Genomic DNA, 23,640 nt, shown 5'->3' with positions numbered 1-23,640 from the left:
CTCAGCACTCAGTGTGTTGGTGTCACATCATACCAATGTCCCCTGCTAAATAAAATTTATATTCTTGGGACTGGTGTTAGCATAATGGTTAAGACACCTACTTCCCAGCTCAGTGTGTGAGTTGGGACACCCAGCTCCGGCTCCTGACTCCAGCTTCCTGTTAGTGTACGCCTCGGGAGCGTACACTGAGCAGGCGATGGCTCAGGTAGTTGGATCCCTGCAACCTATCTCCTATGTGGGAGACCCAGAAGGAGTTTCTAGTTCCTGGCTGTAACCCGGTCTAGCTCCAGCGATCGCCAACATTTAGAGAGAGAACCAGCAGGTGAGAATGCTGTGTCTCGTTGCCTCTTAACTAAAGAAATCAACCCCTTCCCGTTTAGTGCTTAGCCTGCTGTGACCTCCCAGGCCTCAGGGGGCTTCTCTCACATACGTAGCCCTGCATGTGGCATGCTTGGTAACGCCCTGTGAGGGCCAGGAGGGTGATGTGTGGCCTTAACAGGACCGCTGTGGACAGAAGGGGCCAGAGATGTCATGAGGCCCTGCCCCTCGTGGAAAGTTCCAGCAAGGCCCGAGAGAGCAGCCACTGTGGGGGATGGTGACTGACAAGGGACACGGGTGTGAAGATGTTGCTTTGCTCCGCTAACATTCAGCGTAAACCTGCTGCTTTGAAAAAAAAAAATAGAATCAATATATGTCATCGTTTTTTTTTAAAAGCGATAATCAGACAAACATATTTATTAGAAATATCACACATTCATACGCAATATACACTTTCATGTTAAGTTAAATACATCTATGTCAGCATGTCATACCCTGACAGCGCTTGGTATAGCCTAATGTGCTTTTTATAGAAACGAGGCCACAGATGTATCAACTACGTTCAACTAATGTAGTTAAAATTAGTGAGCTACTCAGGATGTTACAGATTTAGCCAAGCTCTAACTTGGGTTAGAGCGAAACTTGGGCAAAGGCGGGTATTAAACAAACAAACAAAACACTTTTTAAAAGGCTGCCAAGGGTCCAGCCTTTACCCTGTGTCATTCACATGGCACTGGAACCTTGGGACACTGAGTGAGTACTGAGGCTGGTGGAGTTGCTCAAACTACCTAGTCCGTGGTCTCCACTGGTAGGTGACACACCTGCTGTCATTCCCCACCTCCATGGGGAGATGGGAGGAGATGAAGACAGCCAGGAAAGGAAACCTATAAATGTTCATTGCCCTTGCTAGCTGGCCTTTTACTTCGGAACTGATTTTATTTTTGTCTCTCACATGTGGCATCCACTGTGGAAGGTCCCTGCTGTGCAACAACTGAAGAATGGAAACAAAAGACCAGCAGCATCCTGGCAGTGAGAAGAGACTGAGATGGGAGAAGTTCCATGGAACGTCACCCCCATGGAGGCAGGGGCCACCACACAACCCTTGGTCAGCTGTAATACAACCTGCAGAGCAACTGGCAATGCAGAGGACCACACGGAGGACTTCTCTTTATGTCTTACAAAGTTGTTCCATTCTTCAGGTTTTGTGTTTTTTTGTTTTGGTATAAAAACGACATTTAAAGGAAAAGCCAAGTGAGTGACTAGTTTCTGGCTTGAGGAACACAGCTCCTGGGACCTCTGAAAGTCTCACTCCAGAAAGAAAACCGGGAATGGTATAAACCTGCAGATTGGAAATAAAGAAAATGCCAGCTGCTGCCGTCTTGTTGTCTCAGCTTGCCCCTTTTCTATATTCACAGTGGAGTGCTCTGGGCACCCTAATGAAAGATGGAACTGGAAACCGTCCTCTTGGCCCAGCCTGGGTGGGACCGCGTTGCCCTCTGTTCTGTGCCTCTAGGCTGACCCTCTGGCCTGGGGGCAGGGGCGAGGCTGCTGGGCCTGGAGGATCCCTCTCCTGCTTGCTGGCAGGCAGAAGGGTGGTGGGGAAGCTCCTGGAATTATAGAGCAAACTGCATACGATCTTTCAGATGACATTTCCTTCTTTGTTTTTACCCTACGGGAAGCAAAGGATGCAGATGAGAACTGTGTCTGGGCTGAGTGTTTGGCCATGGAGGCTGGCTCCCAGGGGAGGACTGGCATCGGTCACAGCATGGAGAGAGAGGGATGCTGCATCACCCAGCATGGGGATGGCTGTGCCCAGAGCTCCTTCAAGAACATTTATGTAATCACTGAGAACAGGACGCCAGTATGCTAACTAACCACCTCTCCCGTATCCCAGGGCCTCAGCTGCCTGCGCCACACAAAACCCTGGAGTAATCCCAGCTTAAACACAGCCACCACCTGCTCGACCCAGCAACTTGAGATTTCAGTTGTGGCCCCCGCCACTCCCCACCCCCATTTGGGGGGTGAGCGAAGCAGAAGCATAGAGATATCGAAGATGCATCAGGTGAGTCAACAGAGACAGGTGCATGAAGCAACACAGGTAATGATTTTCACTGAGACGCACTCATCAGGAAAGAGCAAGTTCAATTTGTTCAAGCTTCCATTAGGAACCAAAGGGGCAGTTATGTAAATTAGTGCTAGTTTCTAAACAGCAGCCACACAGCCCTGGGCCAGTCCAGGCTGGGGCTCTCACCACGGGCACGCATCAGAGTTGCCTGCAGGACTCCGGAAATGGGCAGACTACACCTCCAGACGCACTCTAGACATTCAGGATCAGCTGATGGGATGGGCCTGCGGTGGGTTTACCGGAGCTCCTGGCAGGTCCCAGCAGAGCCGCAGCTGGGAGCCACGGAGGGCTGGGAGGTGGAGATGCTGGTTCTGGGCACTGCAGCAGCCTCAAGAGCCTGGCTGCCCAGCACAAGGACTGGACCTGCAGCCCTAGGAACTGGCTCTGGAGGAGAGGCTGCGATTAGCCACCAGAGGCTCACTGTACATGGCAGCGGCAGTAATTTCACATCTCTCAGGGACCCTTGGTCAGAAGGGCACTGACGCTGTATTTGGCACTTTAATCAGCACGGGGTGGGTACTGAGCTTTTTACCTCTATGGCCTGTGTAAATTCACCCAAGGGGACTATCACAGAGTCACTGGGTGGTTCCCTGAACTGCTCAGAGCATACCTCCCAGGGGATGGGGCAGTGCAGGAGGCCTCCTCTGTCACTGAGGGTGACCAGCAGGGTGAGGGCGAAAGTGCACTTCTCGGTTCAGTATAAATAGAACCACCCCAGCCACCCCCAAGGACTCCTTTATTTGCTATGCAAATGTGAAAGGCCTAGCCAAGTGCAGAGGACCAAGTCCTTCTAGAGTTCAAAGACAGGGCTTAGAATCCCCCACACCCTTGATCTCTTTCATCGTGCAAATAAGTGAAGACTGAACCACATGACCCTCCCTTGGGCTGTGTGTGGAGAACAAACGTGCGTGGGTGTGAATGGGAGCGTGGGTAAGGGCAGGTCAACAGGCGTGGGTGGATGTTACTTGTGGTTTCCCTTCCAGGGCATTAACAGTTGCTGGAGGTCAGTGGGCACTTTCGCCTGTGGGACACCTCCAGCGGGGCCCTTCAGCAAAGCGCCCAGGGTCTCTGCCAGCCTAGAAGTTGCGGATCAAGCTCCACGCAGGTGTCCCCATTCTCACCTAGAACTTGAGTTCCCCAAAAGGCAGGGCTGGTGTCTGTTTCTAGGTTGTTCCAAAGCAAATGTCTCGTGTGTATGTGTGTGTGTGTGCACGCATGTGTGTGGTCAGGGGAGGGGGAAGAAAGGGAGGGAGGACTGGGAAAGGCAACGTTCTTAAAAAAACGAGAGCCAGGGCTGTTAGGAAACAAACAGCAAGCCTGATTTGGAGGTGCTGTCAGGGATGCTGTGCGGGTTTGTGTGAGGTCAGCAGGCAGGACTGGTGAAGGAAGCGGAGCGAAGCCGGGACCGAGGATCTTGGTGTGGGTGGAGGAAGGCCACACTCCTCAGAAGCATCCCACTGCAGAGCCCGGATTCCCCAACCTACACTCCAGTCACGTTTGCATTTGACCTGGCTACGCAGCAGAGCCCAGCTCTGTTTCTTATTTGCATGTTGGTCCACCAGGCGTGAGCTTTCCTTGGAGATCCAGCCTGTGGGGTGGTGGAAAGAGTGGGGTCGGTGGACGATGACAAGTGCTTCCAGGACAAACTGCAGGTGCCCGCAGCTCTTGGCCCCTCTGCGTTTAGGTCTCAAAGTACTTGTAGATCTGGGCCACGTACTGCATCACGCTCTGCCAGTCAGGCCGGTCTGTGTACAGCATCTCGCTGAGCTCCTGCAAGGGAACGGCACAGGTCACCAGGGGGACACCCGAGACCCATTCCCGTGAAGGGGCTGGCCTTGCCTGGAAACCCTCCTTCCTCACAGTGTGAGAGTACAGGCAGACACAGACAGCGCTTGTGCTCACGTGAGGAGGTCAAAGAACGGCTTTCCTTCCTGGACGTTTGGAGACGCCGACTCCTGTGAAACGTCGCAGGACGTGCCCTCCTGTGGCGCTCATCTTTCAACAACATGACAGCATTCAAGCAAGTTTTGGAAAGAGAAAGTCACCCATGACGTCTCCTTTTCCAAGCTGGCCTTCGGGTGTACACTTTAGTTCCCAGGCCTCCGACACGTACTGTTACCCACTGTGGTTTGTGCTGCCCAGGTCGCTGCACTGTTCCACTGGGTACACACAGTCGCAGGGACTGCTGCTCGCAACTCATGGGTTGTGCACTTCTTTTCACTTCTTCCCCCATGAAGACTATGACATGCAGTTTGGTGCAGTTTGGTTTTTTTTTTTAACTCTTTCCATTTTTTAAAATTATATTTTTGGCAATCTTTACAGTTAATTAGGGTAAAAAGGTTCAAGGGCTACAGGAAGGTGGTTAAGACTATTATTTCCACATTGTTTCCTTCATGTATCTGAGGTAAAGGGGGTTTTAAGGGAAAAGCCCAACCCAATTTCCCACCCACCCCAAGTCTCTGAGTGTCCTGCTCAAGTGGCTTTGATAGTTCAACAGTTATGAATTGCTGCTAATCTCGCCACTCCAAGGACGATGAGGTTGCTGAAGAATCCACTAATTGACATAGTCCATCTTAGACTCTCCGTTTGCCCAGTTTTTCACTGCCAACATATAGCTGAGGTGGTTGATTGACTTGTTCTGTCCTCTGTCTTTTCATGGTTAGGGATCTGAGTCCGGCAGTTCGATTGGGGAGAAACCAAAAGAAACTTTGTCTGAGGTGTTCCCAGACCAGATTCTTATGTGTACAAGCAAGTACAGGGCCTGGCACAGTCCATTACCCCAATCAGCTGGTGGTTGCAATTGCTGGGTTGGTTCTGTTTCCAGCGCTGTCTTCTACTGGAACCAATGGGTGTTGCAGTCCAGCCTGGTTCTGCCCAGCACATACTCGGTCCTCACATAAACCAGTGGAAGCTGCAGCCTAGTCGGAGCGACCCACAATAACCCCCACCAGGCCCACCCCTTACCCTGGTTTGCCAGTATTTGCAGCAGACTAGACCAGTCTGTCTCACATCCCATTCAGCTCTCATACATGTCAATGGGCATTGAAGCCTAGTTCCATCTAACCAGCTCCACTATCTAGCACACACAGATGTTGCTGGGTGCCTTACTGTCTAGCCACCCTAGCCCCTATCCTGGTTTTCGTGCCCTCCCGTGGAAGTGGTAACCCAAGAGGGAGGAGCCCACTATTTCCCTTCTAGGCCACTCCCACTCCCGGATTATGCACTTTCCAGGTGGTTCTGGAGTTTAACTTGACAGAACTAGCCCCTAGTGCCAGCTTCTGCCATCTGATGCTATGACTAAGCCCAATCAACCCTCACCCACTCTAATTTTTGTTTGCACCAGTAGGAACAATCAGCCCAGCCTGGCTTTTCCCTGATCTATTCCACATGAGGCCCACAGGTGTTGTAGCCCTGCCTAGTCTGATCTGCACCCATCCCAGCTCATGCTCTCCAGCGGGAGTAGCTGTCCAGCAGGGGATCACCCTCATATTCCCCCTGCCAGCTCCGCCCCTCCCTTCCTGGTTCTCACGTGTGCTGGTTGGGTGCTGCAGTCACATCCGGTACAGGCAACCTCACTTTGGCATTCCGTAGTGTATACTGTGTTTTTTTTTTATGACCGAACCTGGCTCGACCCACACTCTGTTCTGGTGCTCGGATTCGCCAGTGGATGGTGTGAACTGATTCAGTCTGGTCTGTCCCCGACCCATGCCAAATGTATGCCAGTGGGAAACTTTCCATGGCCTGTTCTGGGCTGTTTCCTTTCATGCTTCTTGATCTTACCTGCCAGGTCTGTGTCCTGACAGAGGAGTTGCCCAGGCTCCTCCATCAGAACCTCTCCCAATGGCAGATTTTGTGCATACCAGGGGGTCCATGAGCCAGCCCTACTCAGTTCACCTCCTGTCCTAGCAGGAACAGTGGCTTTTCCTGACTGGTTCTTACTGTTGGATATTTCAGCCCAGCCACAGCTCGTCCATACCCACATACAGCTTACACATGGCTCAGTAGGGGCTGAGACCTATCCTGGTCCGCCCCACATTTACCCTGGTCTTCCAGAGCACCAGATGGTGTTGGAGTCTAGCCCGGCTTGGTGTGTCCAGTCCCAGTCCACACTTGTGCTAAGTGAGATTACAACCGTATCCTGATCAGAATGTAGCCCCCATTCCAGCCCTGTGCTCCTTGGTGGGAACCTCAACCCAGCTAGGGTGTCACCTTAGCTCCCCATCCGTGCCTGTTCTCAGCCATAGATTGCATGCATGCCAGTTGCTCTGACTCAGCTTGGCACAGCCCCTCACCTGTTTTAGCTCCTCCTGTTGCTGCTAGTCCTTTAACTTCCTCACCATTGGCTTACTACAAAAAGCCTTGAGCCAAAGGTAAAGAGCTTATTTTATCGGCATTACATGCTACCATTTCCATGTCTCTTCATATATATTTTTTTTCTTGTCCAAGTTTTCAAGTGACAGGTAAGGGCTGGGTGCTCAGCAGAGCTTTAGAAAATCGGTACCACTGAACATGTTTAATAATTAACTTTGAGATTGAATTTGGATTCTTTTGTGGTCACACGAGAGCAGTAGGAAAGGACCCTGGTGTAAACCCAGAAGCAGAGATGCAGTGGAAAAAAGGGGGGGGGAGAAAAAAGGGCTGAACTTCGTACATCTGCTCCTGGGCGGGGCAGAGGCAGCTGGTGCTGTTAAGAAGTCATTTATCTTCTGATTCTACACCATCCAAATATACTTTACTGATTTTGTTCCCTGGATATGCTAAAAAAAAAAAAATCAGCATATCACTGTTCATGGGGAAAGAGTGGAAACGGAGCGAGTAGGACATTCTAGAGAGATATCCTCAAATCAGTTTTAAGAGAAAAATAAAACTTTCACAAAACACAATGGTTTTATTAAACGAAAAAAAAAAAAAAGGCCACCTTCTCTCAAACTGGTTGTAGTCAGGACAGTGCACACACACTGGACTTCTTTACCCCAGGAAGGTTGCTTAGAAGATGGGACGGGGCCTGGCGTAGTGGCCTAGTGGCTAAAGTCCTTGCCTTGAATGCGCCAGGATCCCATATGGGCACCAGTTCTATTCCCGGCAGCTCCACTTCCTATCCAGCTCCCTGCTTGTGGCCTGGGAAAGCAGTCGAGGGCGGCCCAAAGCCTTGGGACCCTGCACCTGTGTGGGAGACCCGGAAGAAGTTCCTGGCTCCTGGCTTTGGATCGGCACAGCACCGGTCATTGCGGTCACTTGGGGAGTGAATCATTGGACGGAAGATCTTCCTCTGTCTTTCCTTCTCTCTGTATATGTGACTTTGTAATATAAATGAATAAATGAATCTTAAAAAAAAAAAGAAGATGGGACAGGAAGGATATGAGCAAGAAGCAAGCTGATGAGGAGGCAGCTGGGCTGTGGGACAGGAGGAAGCCTACAGAGGCGGAAGTTCCTTGTCTGGGATCCACTGTCACTGAGGATTTGCAAGTTCCATCAGGCTTGACAGTTTGGATGCCCCGTTTAGCAGCTGAGATGTCAGGATGCTTGCTTCTTAAAACCCAAGTGCCTGTGGTTCAATGCCCCTCCAGCTCCTGACTCCAGCTTCCTGCCAGTGTACATCCCAGGAGGCAGGGGTGATGGCCAATAACTGCCTTCCTTCCATTCAGCCTTAAGACCTGCACTGAGTTCCCACTTCCTTACTGTTTCAGGTATTTGGGGAGAGGAATTAACTCTCTCTTTCTCTCCTTCCCTCCCTCTCTCCACTTCTTTAAAAACAAAAAATTAAAGTCCAGAATTCCTTACAACTGATTGCTTTTGGTCATCTGCCCCAGCCAAGAGTTGGCAGTGAAAATCTAGGCAAATGGACACTCTAAGGTGGACCATGTCAGCCAGTAGATTCTAGAGAGATTTCATCATGCTAGGAGTGGTGAGATCGACGGCAATTCAGAATTGCTGAACTGTCAAAACCACTCGAGCAGTGCCCTTGGAGCATGCCCCACATCGGGGATCCTGCGATGGTTGGGAGGCTAGGTGTGACTTCTCCCTTTATCTACCTCCTCCCCCCAGATAAAGGAAGAAAAAAAAAAAAAAGAAAGAATGTGGAAACAATGGTCTTACCCACTTTCCTCTAGCCCTTGATCATAAATAAATAACTCAGTAAAATAAGTTCACAGTTACACTACTTAACACACTTGAATCTAGCAATGATTACATTAAAATGTTTTGGCCCACTGTTAACATCAGATTTGGAAAATTTTGAAGAACTGTTTTGTACCCTTCAGGAGCAAATTGCTGCATCAGTAAAAAGCTTATACCATGGCCATGGGGGTATCTGAATAACAAGCTAACAACTATACCACATCTTCCAATACTAGGTGCTTTTGATTTCATGGTGAATGCTAGCAAATATTTAAGGAAAGAAATAACAACAACATTACACATTGACTTCCAGAAAATGGATGAGGAGAGAACTCATTCAACAAGCTCCCAACTCATCCTATGTGGCTCTGATTACCCTATTATAGCAGCCAGGCAAAATATCACAAGAAAAATATAGACCAATTTCTCACAGACATAAAAGCTGTGATGGATTATTAATCTGTCTAAAGCATAATGTATCATAATCAAGTGGGGCTCATCTCAGGAATGCAAGCCTGTTTTGTAAATCATGGAATTCATCATACTTATAGGTACAATAAAAACCATATGATCAGAAAAGATGAAAAAAGCATCACACAAGATTCAACAGCCATTGATGCAAAACATAAAGATTTTTACTTTACACTAATCGCACCTCAGATAAACCTCATTGGCTATGACATTGCCACTGCACAAAGTTTAAAAATGTTATTTATATACAAACATTTGAAAAACAGAGCAAGAATGAGACTGAGAGAGAGAGAGAGAGACACAGAGAGAGAGAGCAATCTTCCACTTGCTGTATTACTTCTCCCACTCTCAGAGCAGCCTGGGCTCCCACGTGGGTGTCAGGAACACAGGTAAACGAGCCCTCATCTCCTGCCAGGGTGTGCATCAGCAGCAAGCTACATTCAGAAGCAAAGTTAGGACTTGAACCCAGGCACTCTGATTTGGGCTGTGAGGGTCCTAAAGGGCATTTTAACTGCTGGACTCCTTGTGACAAAAACTTCTTAAAAGCTAGGTATAAAAGGGGACTTGCTTTTACCTAATACAAGCTATGTACAAAAAGCCAATAGTGGATATTATAATTAAAGGTGAAAGACGGAATGTTCACTAATTTAATAAGGAACAGGACAAGGCTGTCCTCTCACTTGTCCTACTCAACACTTACTGGAAGTTCTTGATATTGGGATAAGACATGAAAAAGAAACAATAGGCATACAGATTGGAAAGAAAAAGATGAACTTGCTTAATGTGCAGATGATATGACTTTCTACGTAGAAAACCCTGAAGACTTATATGTAAGTAAGGTCTTGGAATGGGGCCAGCATCAAGCGCAACAGGCTGATCCTTTGCCTACAAGTGCTGGTATCCCTTATGGTACTATGAATTATAGTATCCCATAGTTCATGTTGTAGTCCACTTCTGAGCTAGCTCCCTTCTTATGACCTAGAAAAGCAGTAGGATCCTGTACCAGATGGGAGACCTGGAAGAGGTTCTTGCCTCCTGGCTTTGGATCTGCTCAGCTCCAGCCATTATGGCCATTGTAGAGTGAACCAGAGGATGGAAGCTCTTTCTCTCCACCTCCCCTTCTCTCTATAAATCTGCCATTCCAATAAAAACAATCTAAAAAGAAGTCTTGGAATACAAAATTAACATATAAAAGTCAATTGCTTTTCAGCATACCAAAAATGAATAACTGAAATTTGTAATAAGAAAAAAAAATTGTCATAATAAGATGCAAAAAAGGTACGCAAGTTGAACAAAATAAGTGCGAAAAACTAGAAATCAATGATGAAAGAAATCAAAGATCTGGGGGTTGGCATTTGATGCAATGGTTAGAATGCAACTGGGATGCCCATATCCCATATTCCACACCAGAGTGCCTGGGTTCGAGTCCAGGTTCTGCTCCAGATTCCAATTCCTGCTAGCACAAATCTTGAAAGTAGCAGCTGATGGCTCAAGTACTTAGGTCACTGTCACCCATGTTATACCTGGACTGACTTTCTAGTTTTTGCCTTCAGCCTGGCACAGTCTTCTCTCTATGTTTCCAAAGAATGTAACACATAACAAAAAATTAAGAAATGAGCCTGGGGTGATAGCCTAGTGAGTAAAGTTCTCGCCTTGCATATGCTGGGATCCCATATGGGCGCTGGTTCTAATCCTGTCAGCCCCACTTCCCATCCAGCTCCCTGCTTGTGGCCTGGGAAAGCAGTAGAGGACGGCCCAAAGCCTTGGGACCTTACAGTCACGTGAGAGACCTGGAAAAAGCTCCTGGCTTTGGTTGGCTCAGTTCGGGCTGTTGTGGCCACTTGGGGAGTGAAACAGCAGATGAAAGATCTTTTTTTTTTCTCTCTCCTTTGTAAATCTGACTTTCCAATGGAAATAAATAAATTTTTAAAAAACCCAGCAAGTATTTTTTTAGGTTAGTTATAAACTGATTTAAAAATTTATAAGGGCAAAGGTGCACAGCCAAAACAATTCTGAAAAGAATAACTAGATTTCCACATTTTTAGTAAAGTTGTATTAATCAAGATAGTTTGGTATTAGCAGGGGACCTATATAAATGGATCAAAGCAAAGCCAAGAAATAAAACCACACAAATACAACCCATTGATTTTTTTTTTAAAAATGTACTTATGCATTTGAGAGAGTGAGATTGATTTTTGCCAACTGGTAGTTTCCCAAATGGCTGCAAGAGCCAAGGCTGGGCTAGACTGAAGCCAGGAACTAGGAATCCAATCCACGTCTCCCTTGTGGGTGACAAAGACCCAAGAACTCGGGACATTATTGCTGCCTTAAGGAGCTGAGTTCGAAGGGCAGAGTAGCCAAGACCCTAATCAGGAACTGTGCCTGAGAGACTTAACCCATCGTGCCACAATGCCCTGTTTCCCCAGCTACTTAACTTTTCATTGTGAAACATAACTATAAAAAGAAGAGGATATCAAGCAAAACTTTGTAACTTAGTGAATTCTGACAAGGTCTAGTCACCACCCAAATCAAGAACTAGCTCACTGCCAGCATCCTAGGAAGCTTGACGGTCCTCTTGCTCACGACCTGCCAGGGGCGTCTTTCACAATCTATGCATCTGCATTAATTACTCTGGCAACAAGGAAGTCTTGACTGTTCACGTGAAGCTGATTTTGCTCTTGAACAGCTAACTCTGAGTAGGGACACATACAGAGGTTAACTCATCTTTGCAATTGGTACATGCACAAAAGGAAATTGACTTTTCAGTGTCGGTGATGGTGGGATGGATTAGCATGGCCAGATAGGCATGGGATGCTGAAGGAGTTACAAGTAAAACAGAAAAAAGAGATGAAAAGGAACCTGATTGGAAAATAGGCCAAGAAATTGTCCCTGGGGAGGGGTGGGAGGTTGGGTGTGGCTTCTCCCTTTTTACCTCCCCACTTATCCCAGATACAGGAAAAAAAAAAAAAAAAAGAATGTGGAAACAATGGTCTTACCCACTTTCCTGTAGCTCTTGACGTTTTATGCCCTAATCAACTATGTAAAGATTATCAAAATAATAATAATAATAATAAAAAGACAAACGTATGCAACACCACTTATTTGAAGTACTTGGAATGTGTACATTTGTAGAGACAAAAGGTGCAGTGGTTATGAGGGAGTTGATGGTTTACTGGGTATAGAGTTTCAGTTCTGCAAGATGAAAGGGTTATGGAGACGACAGTGGCATTGGATGCACAACTATGTGAATGCAATTAATACTTCTGCACTGTATTCCTAAACAATGGTCTGATGTATATTTTACCACAATAAAAAGCATTAAAGGAAAAACAAATTTATGGGTGCCAGTTTGTGTCCTGGCTGTTCCACTTCCCATCCAGCTCCCTGCCTGTGGCCAGGGAAACAGTGAAGGATGGTCCAAAGCCTTGGGATCCTGCTCCTACATGGGAGATCTGAAAGAAGCTCTTTGTTTTGGATTGGATTGTTGTGGCCATTTGGGGAGTGAACCAGTGAATGGGAAATCTTTTTCTGTCTCTCATTCTCTCTATAAATCGCCCCCCCCCAAATACATACATACATACACACACACACACACACACACACACACACACACACAAACATTAAAGGTTTATTTCTCTTTGGAGCTCACAGTCTTGCAGAGGCGGGGTAGGGAAGATGGCAACATCCGTATAATCAGATAAATTGTAATATAATACGGCATGTGCTGTATTGTACTATGAATAAATGGTGCTTTAAGAGCCCAGCAGGTGGACACAGCTGTCGCAGATGTATGGCCAGAGTGGTTAAGTGCAGGGACTCTGGAGAGCCGGCCTGCCTGGCTCTGTTCCTGCTTTTGCTGCTCATCATCCATGACATCCCTCACGTAACTCCCTGTGCCTCAGCCTCCGACAAGCAAGGGGCGCCCACCTCACGGGACTTGCAAGGAAATGTCCAGAATGGTACTTGGTACATCGTAAAGATGAAAAGAAAAAAATGTATTCGCAATTAAGGCTGAATGAACTTTGCAAAATTAATATTACAGAGTAGGCTGTTGATGCTAAAGGAATCTCTTTAGTATCCCCCTAAAATCCTGAAGTGTGGGCTGGGTGTTTAGAGTAGGGGTAAAAATACCATCTGGGACATTCACATGCTGTACCAGCGAGTCAGTGCAGCAGAGAGCCAGTCCTTCCAACAATCAAGTCTGGATTCCAACTCCAGCTCCCTGCCAATGCGCCTCCTGGGAAGCAGTGAGTGATGACTCAACCACCTGAGTTCCTGCTATCCTTGTGGGAGATTCTGATTCAGTCCTCCAGTTCCTGGCTTTGGTCTGGCCCAGCCCTGGCAACTGCAGGGATTTTATAATGAACCAGTGGATGAAAAATCTTTTCTTTCTCTCTCTCCCCTAACTATGTGGAATCTTTTTTTTTTTTTTTAAAGTTTATTGGGGCCCGGCGTGGTGGCCAGTGGCTAAAGTCCTCACCTTGAATACACCGGGATCCCATATGGGTGCTGGTTCTAATCCTGGCAGCTCCGCTTCCCATCCAGCTCCCTGCTTGTGGCCTGGGAAAGCAGTTGAGGATGGCCCAAAGCCTTGGGACCCTGCACCCATGTGGGAGACCTGGAAGAAGCTCCTGGCTCCTGGCTTTGGATCGGTGCAGTACTAGCTGTTGAGGTCACTTGGGGAGTGAATCATCAGAAGGAAGATCTTCCTCTCTGTCTCTCCTCCTCTCTGTATATCTGACTTTGCAATAAAAAAAAAAATCTTTAAAAAAAGTTTATTATTATTATTATTTTGCTCTCTCATTTTGTCTCTATGTTACATTGGTTTAAATAAATACTTTCTAAAAGTCCCAAGATATAATGTTCTCTGTTTGAGGAGGCCCTGAAGTCAGCCTGCATGCTACAGCTGCCTGCAGGACGTGCTGGCAATCTGAGGGGTGATGGCTGGAGACCCAGACCCACCAGCCTTGCAGGATGCGTGGCCTGCCTGTGTGGCACTGACAGTGATGCCACACAGACTCTAACCAGGATCATTCCGAGAGAAGCTGCTCAGCATTGCAATACAATGGCCAACACCTTAGCACCCCACAGTTGCTGAGGAAGAATGCTTCCTAGAATTTGGAGCTTCACATTTGAAAGATCTCATTCTGGTGACAGTTCACACCCATTAGCATATAACTACTTGAACATATACATACAAGTGAAAGTTCTCCCAGCATCACTCCACAGAACTCGAGCCAAGACAGTTGACATTCACTCCTGCCGTTACTTCTGATCGGGTGCACTTTAAAAGCATCCCTTGCTGGAAAGGCATTTGATACGCTGCTTGGGGCACCTGCACCCTGTATCACTGCTGGCTGTGCTTCTCATCCAGCCTCCTAATAAACATTCAGGCAGGCATTAGTGACGGTCTGAGTCCCTCTGGGTCCCAACCACCCACACAGGACACTGAATTAAACTCCAGAGCATCGGCTTTAACCCTGCCCAGCCTTGGCTTGGGGAGTTAGTCAGCAGTTGGGCGATCTCTCTCTCTCTCTCTCTCTGGCTCCCCTGCAATTTTAAATAAAGTAAAAATGCATTAAAAAAAAAAAACAAAAAGGACGTAACACAGCTTCCTGTGCAATTGAATATGTACAGCTTTAAGGAAATTCCTCCTGTTGATGGTATAAACTGGTGAAACTGCTCATGAACTCCCAGAGTGGCTTTCAAGTTCGGTTATCCTCCCAGACCGTCCTGTAAATCCGATGGCGGTTCTGGCCACTCAGTCAGCACGCTGGCTGCATCCGCTCCCCAGCTCAGCGACTTTCACAGTACGTTGATGGAAGTGAAGGAAAGGCATTACATTAAGACAGAAGCAAATGCCAGGTGCAATACGGCAAAGTGACCTGTATAATGCATGCTAACATACGCTAACAAGTTCTCATTTTGTCTTTGAGCTGCACATAATAACTGCCTCTCTTGTCTGTTTCTATTAGGGAGCATGAAGCAACCTTTGAAATCCTCTGGACTGCTCTCTACAAGATAGAGAAATACATTTCTTAAAGATTTAGTAAAATTCAGACTTACTAGGACTTAAAAAATTTTTTCTGGTTTTAAAATTAAGCTGGTTTTTAACATTTTTGCTATATCTACTTCTTATGTAGAAACAATATATACACACGCATAGTCTATTTTTTTCTTGCAAACAGGGATATTAATATCACAAAGTGAGAGATTTAAAACAATGATCATGATGTAATGGCAAATGAAGGACATACCGTCATGCATTTGGCATAATTTGATGAAGCAATATTTATAACTATATGCCAAATAATATGGCAATCACACAGTTTTCATACTCTGCACATTTTATCTCCCCCAAAATAAGAAAAAACACAATATTTGTCTTTCTGGGTCTGGATTATTTCACCTGGAACAATCATCTTTAGGTTTTATCCATTTTGCTGCAAATGTCAGAATTTTCTTTTTTTTTTAAAGATTTATTTTTTTTTTAATTGGAAAGGCGGATATACAGAGAGGAGAGACAGAGAGGAAGATCTTCCATCCGATGATTCACTCCCCAAGTGAGCGCAACGGCCGATGCTATGCCGATCCAAAGCCAGGAGCCTCTTCCAGGTCTCCCACATGGGTGCAGGGTCCCAAGGCTTTGGGCCGTCCTCGACTGCCTTCCCAGGCCACAAGCAGGGAGCTGGATGGGAAGAGGGGCCGCCGGGATTAGAACCGGCGCCCATATGGGATCCCGGGAGTGCAAGGTGAGGACCTTAACCACTGCGCCACTGCACCAGGCCCCAGAATTTTCTTTTTTATGGCTGAATAATATTCCATGGTATATACGTATACCTCAAATTCATTCTTCTAAAATAAGGCTTGAAGATTTACTTCTTTCTTTATTTATTGGAAAGCAGATTTACTAAAAGAAGAAGAGGCAGAGAGAAAAATCTTATATCTACTGGTTCACTCCCCAGAGGCCACAAAGTCTCCACCTGAGCTGATCTGAAGTCAGGAGCCAAGAGCTTCCTCTGAGTCTCCCACATGGGTGCAGGGTCGGAAATTTTGGGCCATCCTCCACTGTTTTCCAAGACTACAAGCAGCAGGGAGTGGAGTGGAAGTGGAGTAGCTGGGACAGGAACTGGTGCCCATGTGGGTTCCCGGTGGAAGCAAGGCAAGGGCTTTAGCCACTGGGCTACCTCGCAGGGCCTTCCGCATCTTCTTTATCCAGTCATGAACGGATGGACACCAAGGTTGACTGTGTGTCTTAGCTGTGGGAGTGCAGGTACCTCTTTCAAAATACGTCGATTTCTTAACTATATTTTGAAGTGTGAATTTTACTTCTTTAATGGTTAAGATTTTATTTCTTTTTGAGTAATATTTAATTTTTGATGAGATACACTGATTTTTTTTTGCAGAAAAATTTTATGCTTCAACTTTTATCTGCGAAACACTGTTCCTGGCATTTAGCTTTCTTTAACAACTGTACTTTCACTTTTTCATTTCTCAGATTCCTTAAATCCTCTGGGATGACAGAACTGCATCTCACTACCAATTCAAGTTGGAGTTTTCTGATCACTAATGAGAATGAACATCCTTGAAAATGGGTATTGACCATGTGTGCTCTTTTCCTGAGAGATGTCTATTCTAACCTAGGAGATTCTTCTGTAGGTTAGCTTTCTCTTTCTTTCTTTCTTTTTTTTTTTAATTTTAATCATTTGAGAAAGGAGGAGAATGAGGTGAAGGGCAAACATAGAAAGAGAAGCACCCATTCGCTGGTTCATTCCTCAATGCCCCACAATGGGTTAGGTCAAGGCCAGATGCTGGGTGCTCTAGCTGGGTCCTCCATGTGTGTGGCAGGGGCCCAAGTACTTGAGTCATCACTGCCGCTTCCCACGAGCGGCTTCTATTCCTCCTCTTATCTCTTTGTATGTTTAAACACAGTCTACTGGTAGGCTCCTCCTTATTTATTATCTGTAGTTCTGGGAGGTATTCCTCATTCGTGGTATCTGCTGACTAGCTCAAGTGGATCATTCTCACCAGTATTTCGTTATCTGACGTGCGGGCATATTTTCAGCAGCCACTGTGCTGCCAGAGAGTTCAAGTGAGCGACTTCACATAGCAAGGATATTATAAATTTGGACTGCGAATGTCATCTGATCCCTTTTTCTTACAAGGGATTTGCTTTTCTCTCCATCCCTCACTCATCTCCCCACCCCCATCCCGCCAACAACAACAACAACAACAAATTCAAGAGAGTATTGAGCTTGCTCGCCGCTCTAGATGGCAAGTGGAACTTTTAAAATGGCGGGCCTGGTTATAGGAACTCAAGGCTTTGTCTCTTGTTCCTTGTCTGGGCATGACATAAAGCCTATAGGCTTACATCCACTTGGTACGACTTCTACACCGTCACCACCACCCTACCTCCACTGCCTGAGGTTGGCACCATCTCAGTGTACGCATAATGGTTGTGATTCTCATTTCTTTTAAAAATTCTGCCTCTAGATATTTCATAGCCCATCTTGAGGGTTCAGCTCTTTTTGAAAAAGAGGCAGAGAAAGAGTTCCCATCCATGGCTTTACTCCCCAAATGCCTGTAATGGCTGCATTGATCTGGACTGGTATCCAGGAACTCAGTCCAGGCCTACAGTGCTAGTGCCAGGGATCCAGTCTCTCAGACCTACTGGCTCCCCAGGGGCACATCAGCCGGGAGATGGAAGTGGGAGTCTACACTGTGATTAGAACTCAGGCACCTTGACACAGAACACAAATGCTACAAAAGCAGGCTTCTTACTGAGGCCAGATGCCCATGTTCATGTACTGACATTGTTTTAAAAGACATTCTTTGGTTTCACATTTCTAAATGACAGAAACAGACGAGTTTTAGTGGCAATTCAATCTTGTGTTTCCAGAACTGAACTCTATCCAAAATGAAACTTTAATTGAAAACAAACAAACAAAAAACTAAATCATATGTGATCAGATGCCATAAAGCTTTTTCTTTTTCATACAACTTATAATAGTATCAGGAGGTTACAAAATCAGATACTTACCAGGCTGGGTTTGATGCCCACACTCTCAGCTGCTTCGAATGCCAACAAGAGATTCCGCTTCTAGTTTAAAAAAGACAAAGAGATTGGTATCATTAACTAAAAAATAAATAGCATTTGCTAGGAAGACACTCCCATTTGAATTGTCCATGATTATAAAACAAATATGTCAAATATGCAAATAATGGCCACAGTTCAAGAAAGACAAAAGATTCATAGGTTATAATTATCATTAAAATCACATCATTGTTACACATCTGACTATAAGTTTATTTTAAGACTCAGGACTTTTCAAATTCTGTTATGTAAAAAATTGTTTAATCATGGTGCCATCCAAAAACGATTATCACAATGAAATATGTACACAGTCAAATGAAAAACTGCTCTTTCTTCCTCACACCTGGCCCTGAGGAGAATTAATTTTTAACCTGTATTATTTTTTTCTGAAGACCATTCTTTTTATTTCTCTGAAATATGTGTACACAACTATTTCTTGATTTCGAAAATGGAGGCATTAGCCCTCCCCGCTCCCCGACTTTCCTCCAAGACAAGTGAGGACTCCAGCATCGCACCATCTTTCTCTTTCCCTCACGTGGTCATGCCGTTAACTGTAACGTGACTGGTTATGTCTCTGAGTATCAACAACAGCCTTTTATTTCCACTTCTTGCACCATCAGCTGCAGACAGCATTCGCTAACTCCACTCTTTGAAAACAAGTGAGTTCCCCTCGTCCTTCCTCCACTTTGTCAAATTTTGTTCTTGTGAATTACTGAAACTTAGCACATGTTCTTCCTTTTCTAGAAGCACCTGGAAGCCTTCTGTGTGGTCTCACAGGGGTGATTGTGAAGGCTGGATACATCACATTCACACGGACAGGGGCTGTGACATTTTTCTTTCTCCATGGGTTCAAAGTCATGATGCTGCCCCACTCAAAAAAAAAAAAATCATTTTCAAAGGATTCTCACCATTGTTACTCTACCACTTGTTTGGAACCACACCCTTTAGTTTGCTCTAGATTTGGACCCTGCCTTTCTTTAGAAATTTTTTTTTCCCCCAGTTACAATTCCTGCTTGCTTTAGATTTTTTATTAGAGCTTTACACTTCCTTCTCACTGGCTCCCACCCAGTCTGATGATTGCTTCTTGTAGCCCATGTTCTCACTTCTAACACAGAAGACCTGTCTCACACTTGGACTGTAGTCTCTTTACACTGCCTCTCATTTTCTCCTTTATCACAATCTCGAGCTCTTAATCACAGTATCATTTATTGAAATCCTTTGGCTGCCCAGAACCTCCTACCAACTTCGGCATGGATAACCCCGTTTCGGCAAAAGGCATTTTTTTGGTTTGCCTCTTTAAGCAAGAACATGGGGGCAGGTACATTTTGTTTCTCTTTTCTACCATCAGGCCTGGTCAGCAGTTTGGCTGGAGAGAGAATCCTGGGCTTTTCCTTGGAATGGGGGCAGCTCTGCTCCACAATCAATGAGCACTGTGAGTAAGCAGCTTCTTGCTGTAGCTCTTCCGGTCTATTCTCTGTCTTCTCGCCCAGATGAATTTAAGGATCATTTGATCATGTCTCTCCAGCTCCATAATTCATTTCAAAGCCATTAGGATTTATTAAAATTTAAATTGGTACATTAATAGAATTGAGTGACAAATGTTTCCTACATATTCATGTTTCATGTTCCTCATTACAGGGCTGTAATTTCATAATCTAGGTTTTATACATAATTTTGTATCCCATCTCATTTCCCCTGTGGCGTTTTTCACCTTCTGCTCTTCCCTGAACATCTGCAGCTTGCTGCTCCAGGAACCAGGTTAGAGAAAAATAGCCAGATGTGGCTTGTTCATCTGTAGCAGAAGCCTGGGAAAGCTAGCGATCTGTGATAATTCTGCTCAAGCTGCCAGCTCTCTGACTTGAAATGGAGGGGGAATCGATGGGAAACCCCACACTTACTCCCTCAACACCTGAGCCGTGTAGTGAATTGGGCCCTTGATTCCTTCAGTTTAAGGCCAAACTGGTGTGAGCAATTTCTTGTTGCAATGCTAATGAAATTTTTATTCTTCTCCCCCAAAGCCCCTTTACAGTTATTTTTGGGGGAAGAAGTGAGCTTGGAAATCAGGTTTTAGTTACTGCCATGCAAGATACAAACATTTTTTATGGTTTCCAAGTTATAGTGGTGAAGATACCACACCAATCTTCAGTTGCCCGTTTTCTGATACCCTTGCCTGCACAGAAAATCAGGATTTCCAAAGCCTCTGCCAGGGATCCAGCTAAACATCACATTCATCCATTCATCCATTCATCCATATGTGTGTGTAAGATTCATTTATTTGAAAGTCAGTTACACAATGAGAGGGAGACACACATACACATACAGATGTTTCGTTTGCTGATTTATTCCCCAGACGGCCAGAGCTGGGCGAGGCTGAAGCCAGCAGCCAGTTTCATCCTGCTTCCATGTGAGTAGCAGGGTTCTAAATATTTGGGCTATCTTCCAGTAATTAGTAGAGAACTGGATCAGAAGTGAAATAGCCAGGATACGAACTAGCTCCCCATCTGGGATACCGACACTGTAGGTGATGGCGTTATCTGCTACAGTATCGACCCCTATTTTATTTTGTTTTGACAACCTTGTAGGTTGAAGACACTTCTAAACCAAAGGCTTCACACAGAATTCCTCCGAGACCCTTTAATTTGGTTTGAATTAAACTGTATGTGTTTTCTAAACAGATATCAACCACAGAAGACACAGTCCATGCTGGAAAACTGCCCCATGATGCTATGAATGATGTAACATAGAATGTGACAGTGACCAGTGGGATCTGGATCCCCAGAATGACTTCATCATCAGGACACCAGGGAGCAGGTCTCACTCTCCCAACACCCTTCCCCTGCCAGAGGCCAGATGAGAGGCAGCCAGTCACCAAGGCCTCCGTTGAGGGCGAGGGAGCATGCTCAGGCGAGCCTGGAAGGGTCTCACTTGGCGGTGGGCTCAGAGTGCCAGCTGCAGCTCTGCCCTTACCCTTACAGGCCAGACCGGATGAGAGGCGTCCAGTCAACCTGTCTCCTAGATGGGGGAGGGAGGTGCAGGCCTGGCGCCTTCGGATTCCAGGACAGTCCAAGTCCCCAAACCATGACAGAACTCCATTGCCAGGCTGGCTACCAGTGGCAGCGCCAAGTGCACATGTTACATGAAGCTGATGGGAAGAAGGATGCTAATTCCAGGGTTTCTCCTCTGGTATTTATATTCCACTTCAGAGACTGGCACAAATACCCTCCACTCTAACCTGGATCTGTGGGTAGCATGCAAGAGTTTCACAGACTGATAGATGAAAACCCTATCTTGGTTTATAATCAGGGAAAAAAAAATAAAACCCCCAAGTCTTTCATGACTAACCCACACTCTCTGATTATACAGCTGTTTAGTGCCACAGGAGATGTTTGTATTAGCTCTTTGATACCACTGTCAACATGACTTTGGTTCCTTCCATCCAGGTGAGCGTGCCCATGAATGGAGAGTTAGATCAGACACATATTAGAGTTTGAATTCAATAGATTTTAGTTTTAAACAAATATAGACCTCTCTATGTGCCCTTTTGGATGTGTGTGCACAACCAAAAATACTTCCTGTCACCGAGCACTGACTAGCATCAGACTCCCAGCCAGGGGCTGGACACGGATAAGCCAGGGGCTGGACACGGATAAGCCAGGGGCTTATCCTAATGAGGTTGTAAGGTTTTATGTAAACTAGCTGATTCTCTTTGAAACCAAACTTTAAACAGACTTCTTCCAGGGAAATGGACCCTACTTTTACCCACCCCTCTCCTTCCACTGTGAAGTTTGTGCCCATGCTCTGGTCCCCATAGTGCTGATTCGTCTGTGCTGATGGATCCTTCAGAAAACCCTCGTCCATTATTGTGACAGAACTGGCCTTGCTCACCCTGGGGGCAAGCTCATCACAGCCCAGGGAGTCGCAGAACCACTTCCCAGCACCGGCTGTTACTCTACTTGGAATGCAGCCAGGACAGGAGCATTTAGGGAAAATGAGGGAAATAGACATTCCTCCAGGAGGTGGTGGGTGGACAGCAAGTAGAGTCCTGTGTACTGGGACACAAACCCAACTCTAGTTGACCAGGGGGCTGTGAAGCCAAACAGAGCCAAACATAAAACATTCCTGGTTTCTGGAGTGGATTCTAATCTCATCGCTACCCGAGGTGTCTCAACAGCAGACTTAGTGCTCTCTGATCCAGCAGGGTAAAGCTGGGTGGGAAGTAGGGACATCTGTCTCATAGGGAGGACAGAAATGAGATGTCTGCCTGTCCTTCCACAATTTGCATGCCTACAGGAGGTCAGTGGACAGATGGCCATGCATTAAGATATGGACAAGGAAGGAGATCGCAGCAATATGGGTTTTTGGTTATGAGGAAGCAGTGCTTAATGATTCAAAGTGTGGAAGCAAACATTTTCAGGCCCATTATTTTCCAATCGATCTGTATTGATCTGAGGACAGAGAAACTGGGTCTGTTGACTCCACGCAACATTTTCAGGAAGCAATGGATTTTAGAAACAGTGTGTTAGGTGCTAAAGCTTACACCAATCACAATCTTAGAAAGACTTTCTGGTTATTTTGAATTGTCTGATGCCAAATAGTTACTCAATTATCTTGATAACATCACACCAGAAAGGCAGAGACTAAACATTTCAGGAAGGCAGGATGCCACAGATGCCATGGTGATGACCAGAGTCTGCACCACCACGCTGCCCTAGCACTCTTGCTCCTTCCCAGTTCTCTCTAATGGGTCAGCTTCTTTACTCAGACAACAAACACTGAAGGCCTCCAATTTAATTCTCGGTCCTTCTTCTCTGCTTCCACAATGGCTTGGATAGTCTAAATATGGCCCCCAGAGATTTCCAGTGTGGCAGTGTTAAGAGGTGGCAGCATCTCCCAACAGATAGTGCCTGGGGGGAGCTGTCACCCTTGGAAGAAATTAACACAGTTCCTGCGGAACCTTCGTTAGTCCCCACAGAATGGGTTAGAAAAGAAATGAGCTCCTGCATGTGTCTTTGCTTCCTAACTTAAGTGTGATCTCTTCTGCAGGCACTGCTACCAGTGTGATACCAATGGCCAGGAGGCCTTCACCAACAACCAGGCAGATGCAGTCACTTGGTTCTGGACTTCCAGGCTCCTATGCTCAGCCTAAGGCATTTTGTTACAGCGCAGAAAATGGATTAAGGTAGCTTCCATTAGGACCTGAGATTTCCCGATTTTGGACATCATCTATATTTGTCTTGCCTAATACTTCATCCTCTCATGATATGTGTGTATTTAAATTAAGAGTAACTTGGAGCAGGTGCTGTGGTGTAGCATATGAAGTCACCTCAGAGATACTGGCACCCCATATGGGTACCAGTTTGCATCCTGGTTCATCCATTTCCAATCTGGCTCCTTGCTGGTGGCCTAGGAAAATCAGCAAAAGACTTTCCAAATGTTTGGACCCATGCTATCCTAATGTTGGAAATCCAGATGAAACTCCTGGCTCCTGCCTTCAGCTTGGCTCATCCTCTGGCTG

At 46.0% G+C, this 23,640-nt stretch overlaps 1 protein-coding gene across 1 annotated transcript in view; it reads right to left on the bottom strand.

Annotated features, from left to right (window-relative positions):
- Positions 1 to 720: 720 nt before the first annotated feature.
- SPECC1 (sperm antigen with calponin homology and coiled-coil domains 1) overlaps positions 721 to 23,640 on the bottom strand; it is a 288,342-nt gene continuing 265,422 nt past the window's right edge. The window contains exons 14-15 of the mRNA XM_041001555.1: positions 18,072 to 18,131; positions 721 to 4,213 (exon numbers count right to left, since the gene is read on the bottom strand). Coding sequence (XP_040857489.1) covers positions 4,124 to 4,213; positions 18,072 to 18,131 — 150 coding nt within the window. The 3' untranslated portion in view covers positions 721 to 4,123. The remainder of the gene's footprint in view (positions 4,214 to 18,071; positions 18,132 to 23,640) is intronic.

This window comes from Ochotona curzoniae, unplaced genomic scaffold (assembly GCF_017591425.1).
Source record: "Ochotona curzoniae isolate NIBS_2020 unplaced genomic scaffold, NIBS_Ocur_1.0 scaffold_2453, whole genome shotgun sequence".
Classification (NCBI taxonomy): domain Eukaryota; kingdom Metazoa; phylum Chordata; class Mammalia; order Lagomorpha; family Ochotonidae; genus Ochotona; species Ochotona curzoniae.
Note: the sequence above shows the minus strand (reverse complement) of the source record. Positions and strands in the feature narration are given on the sequence as shown.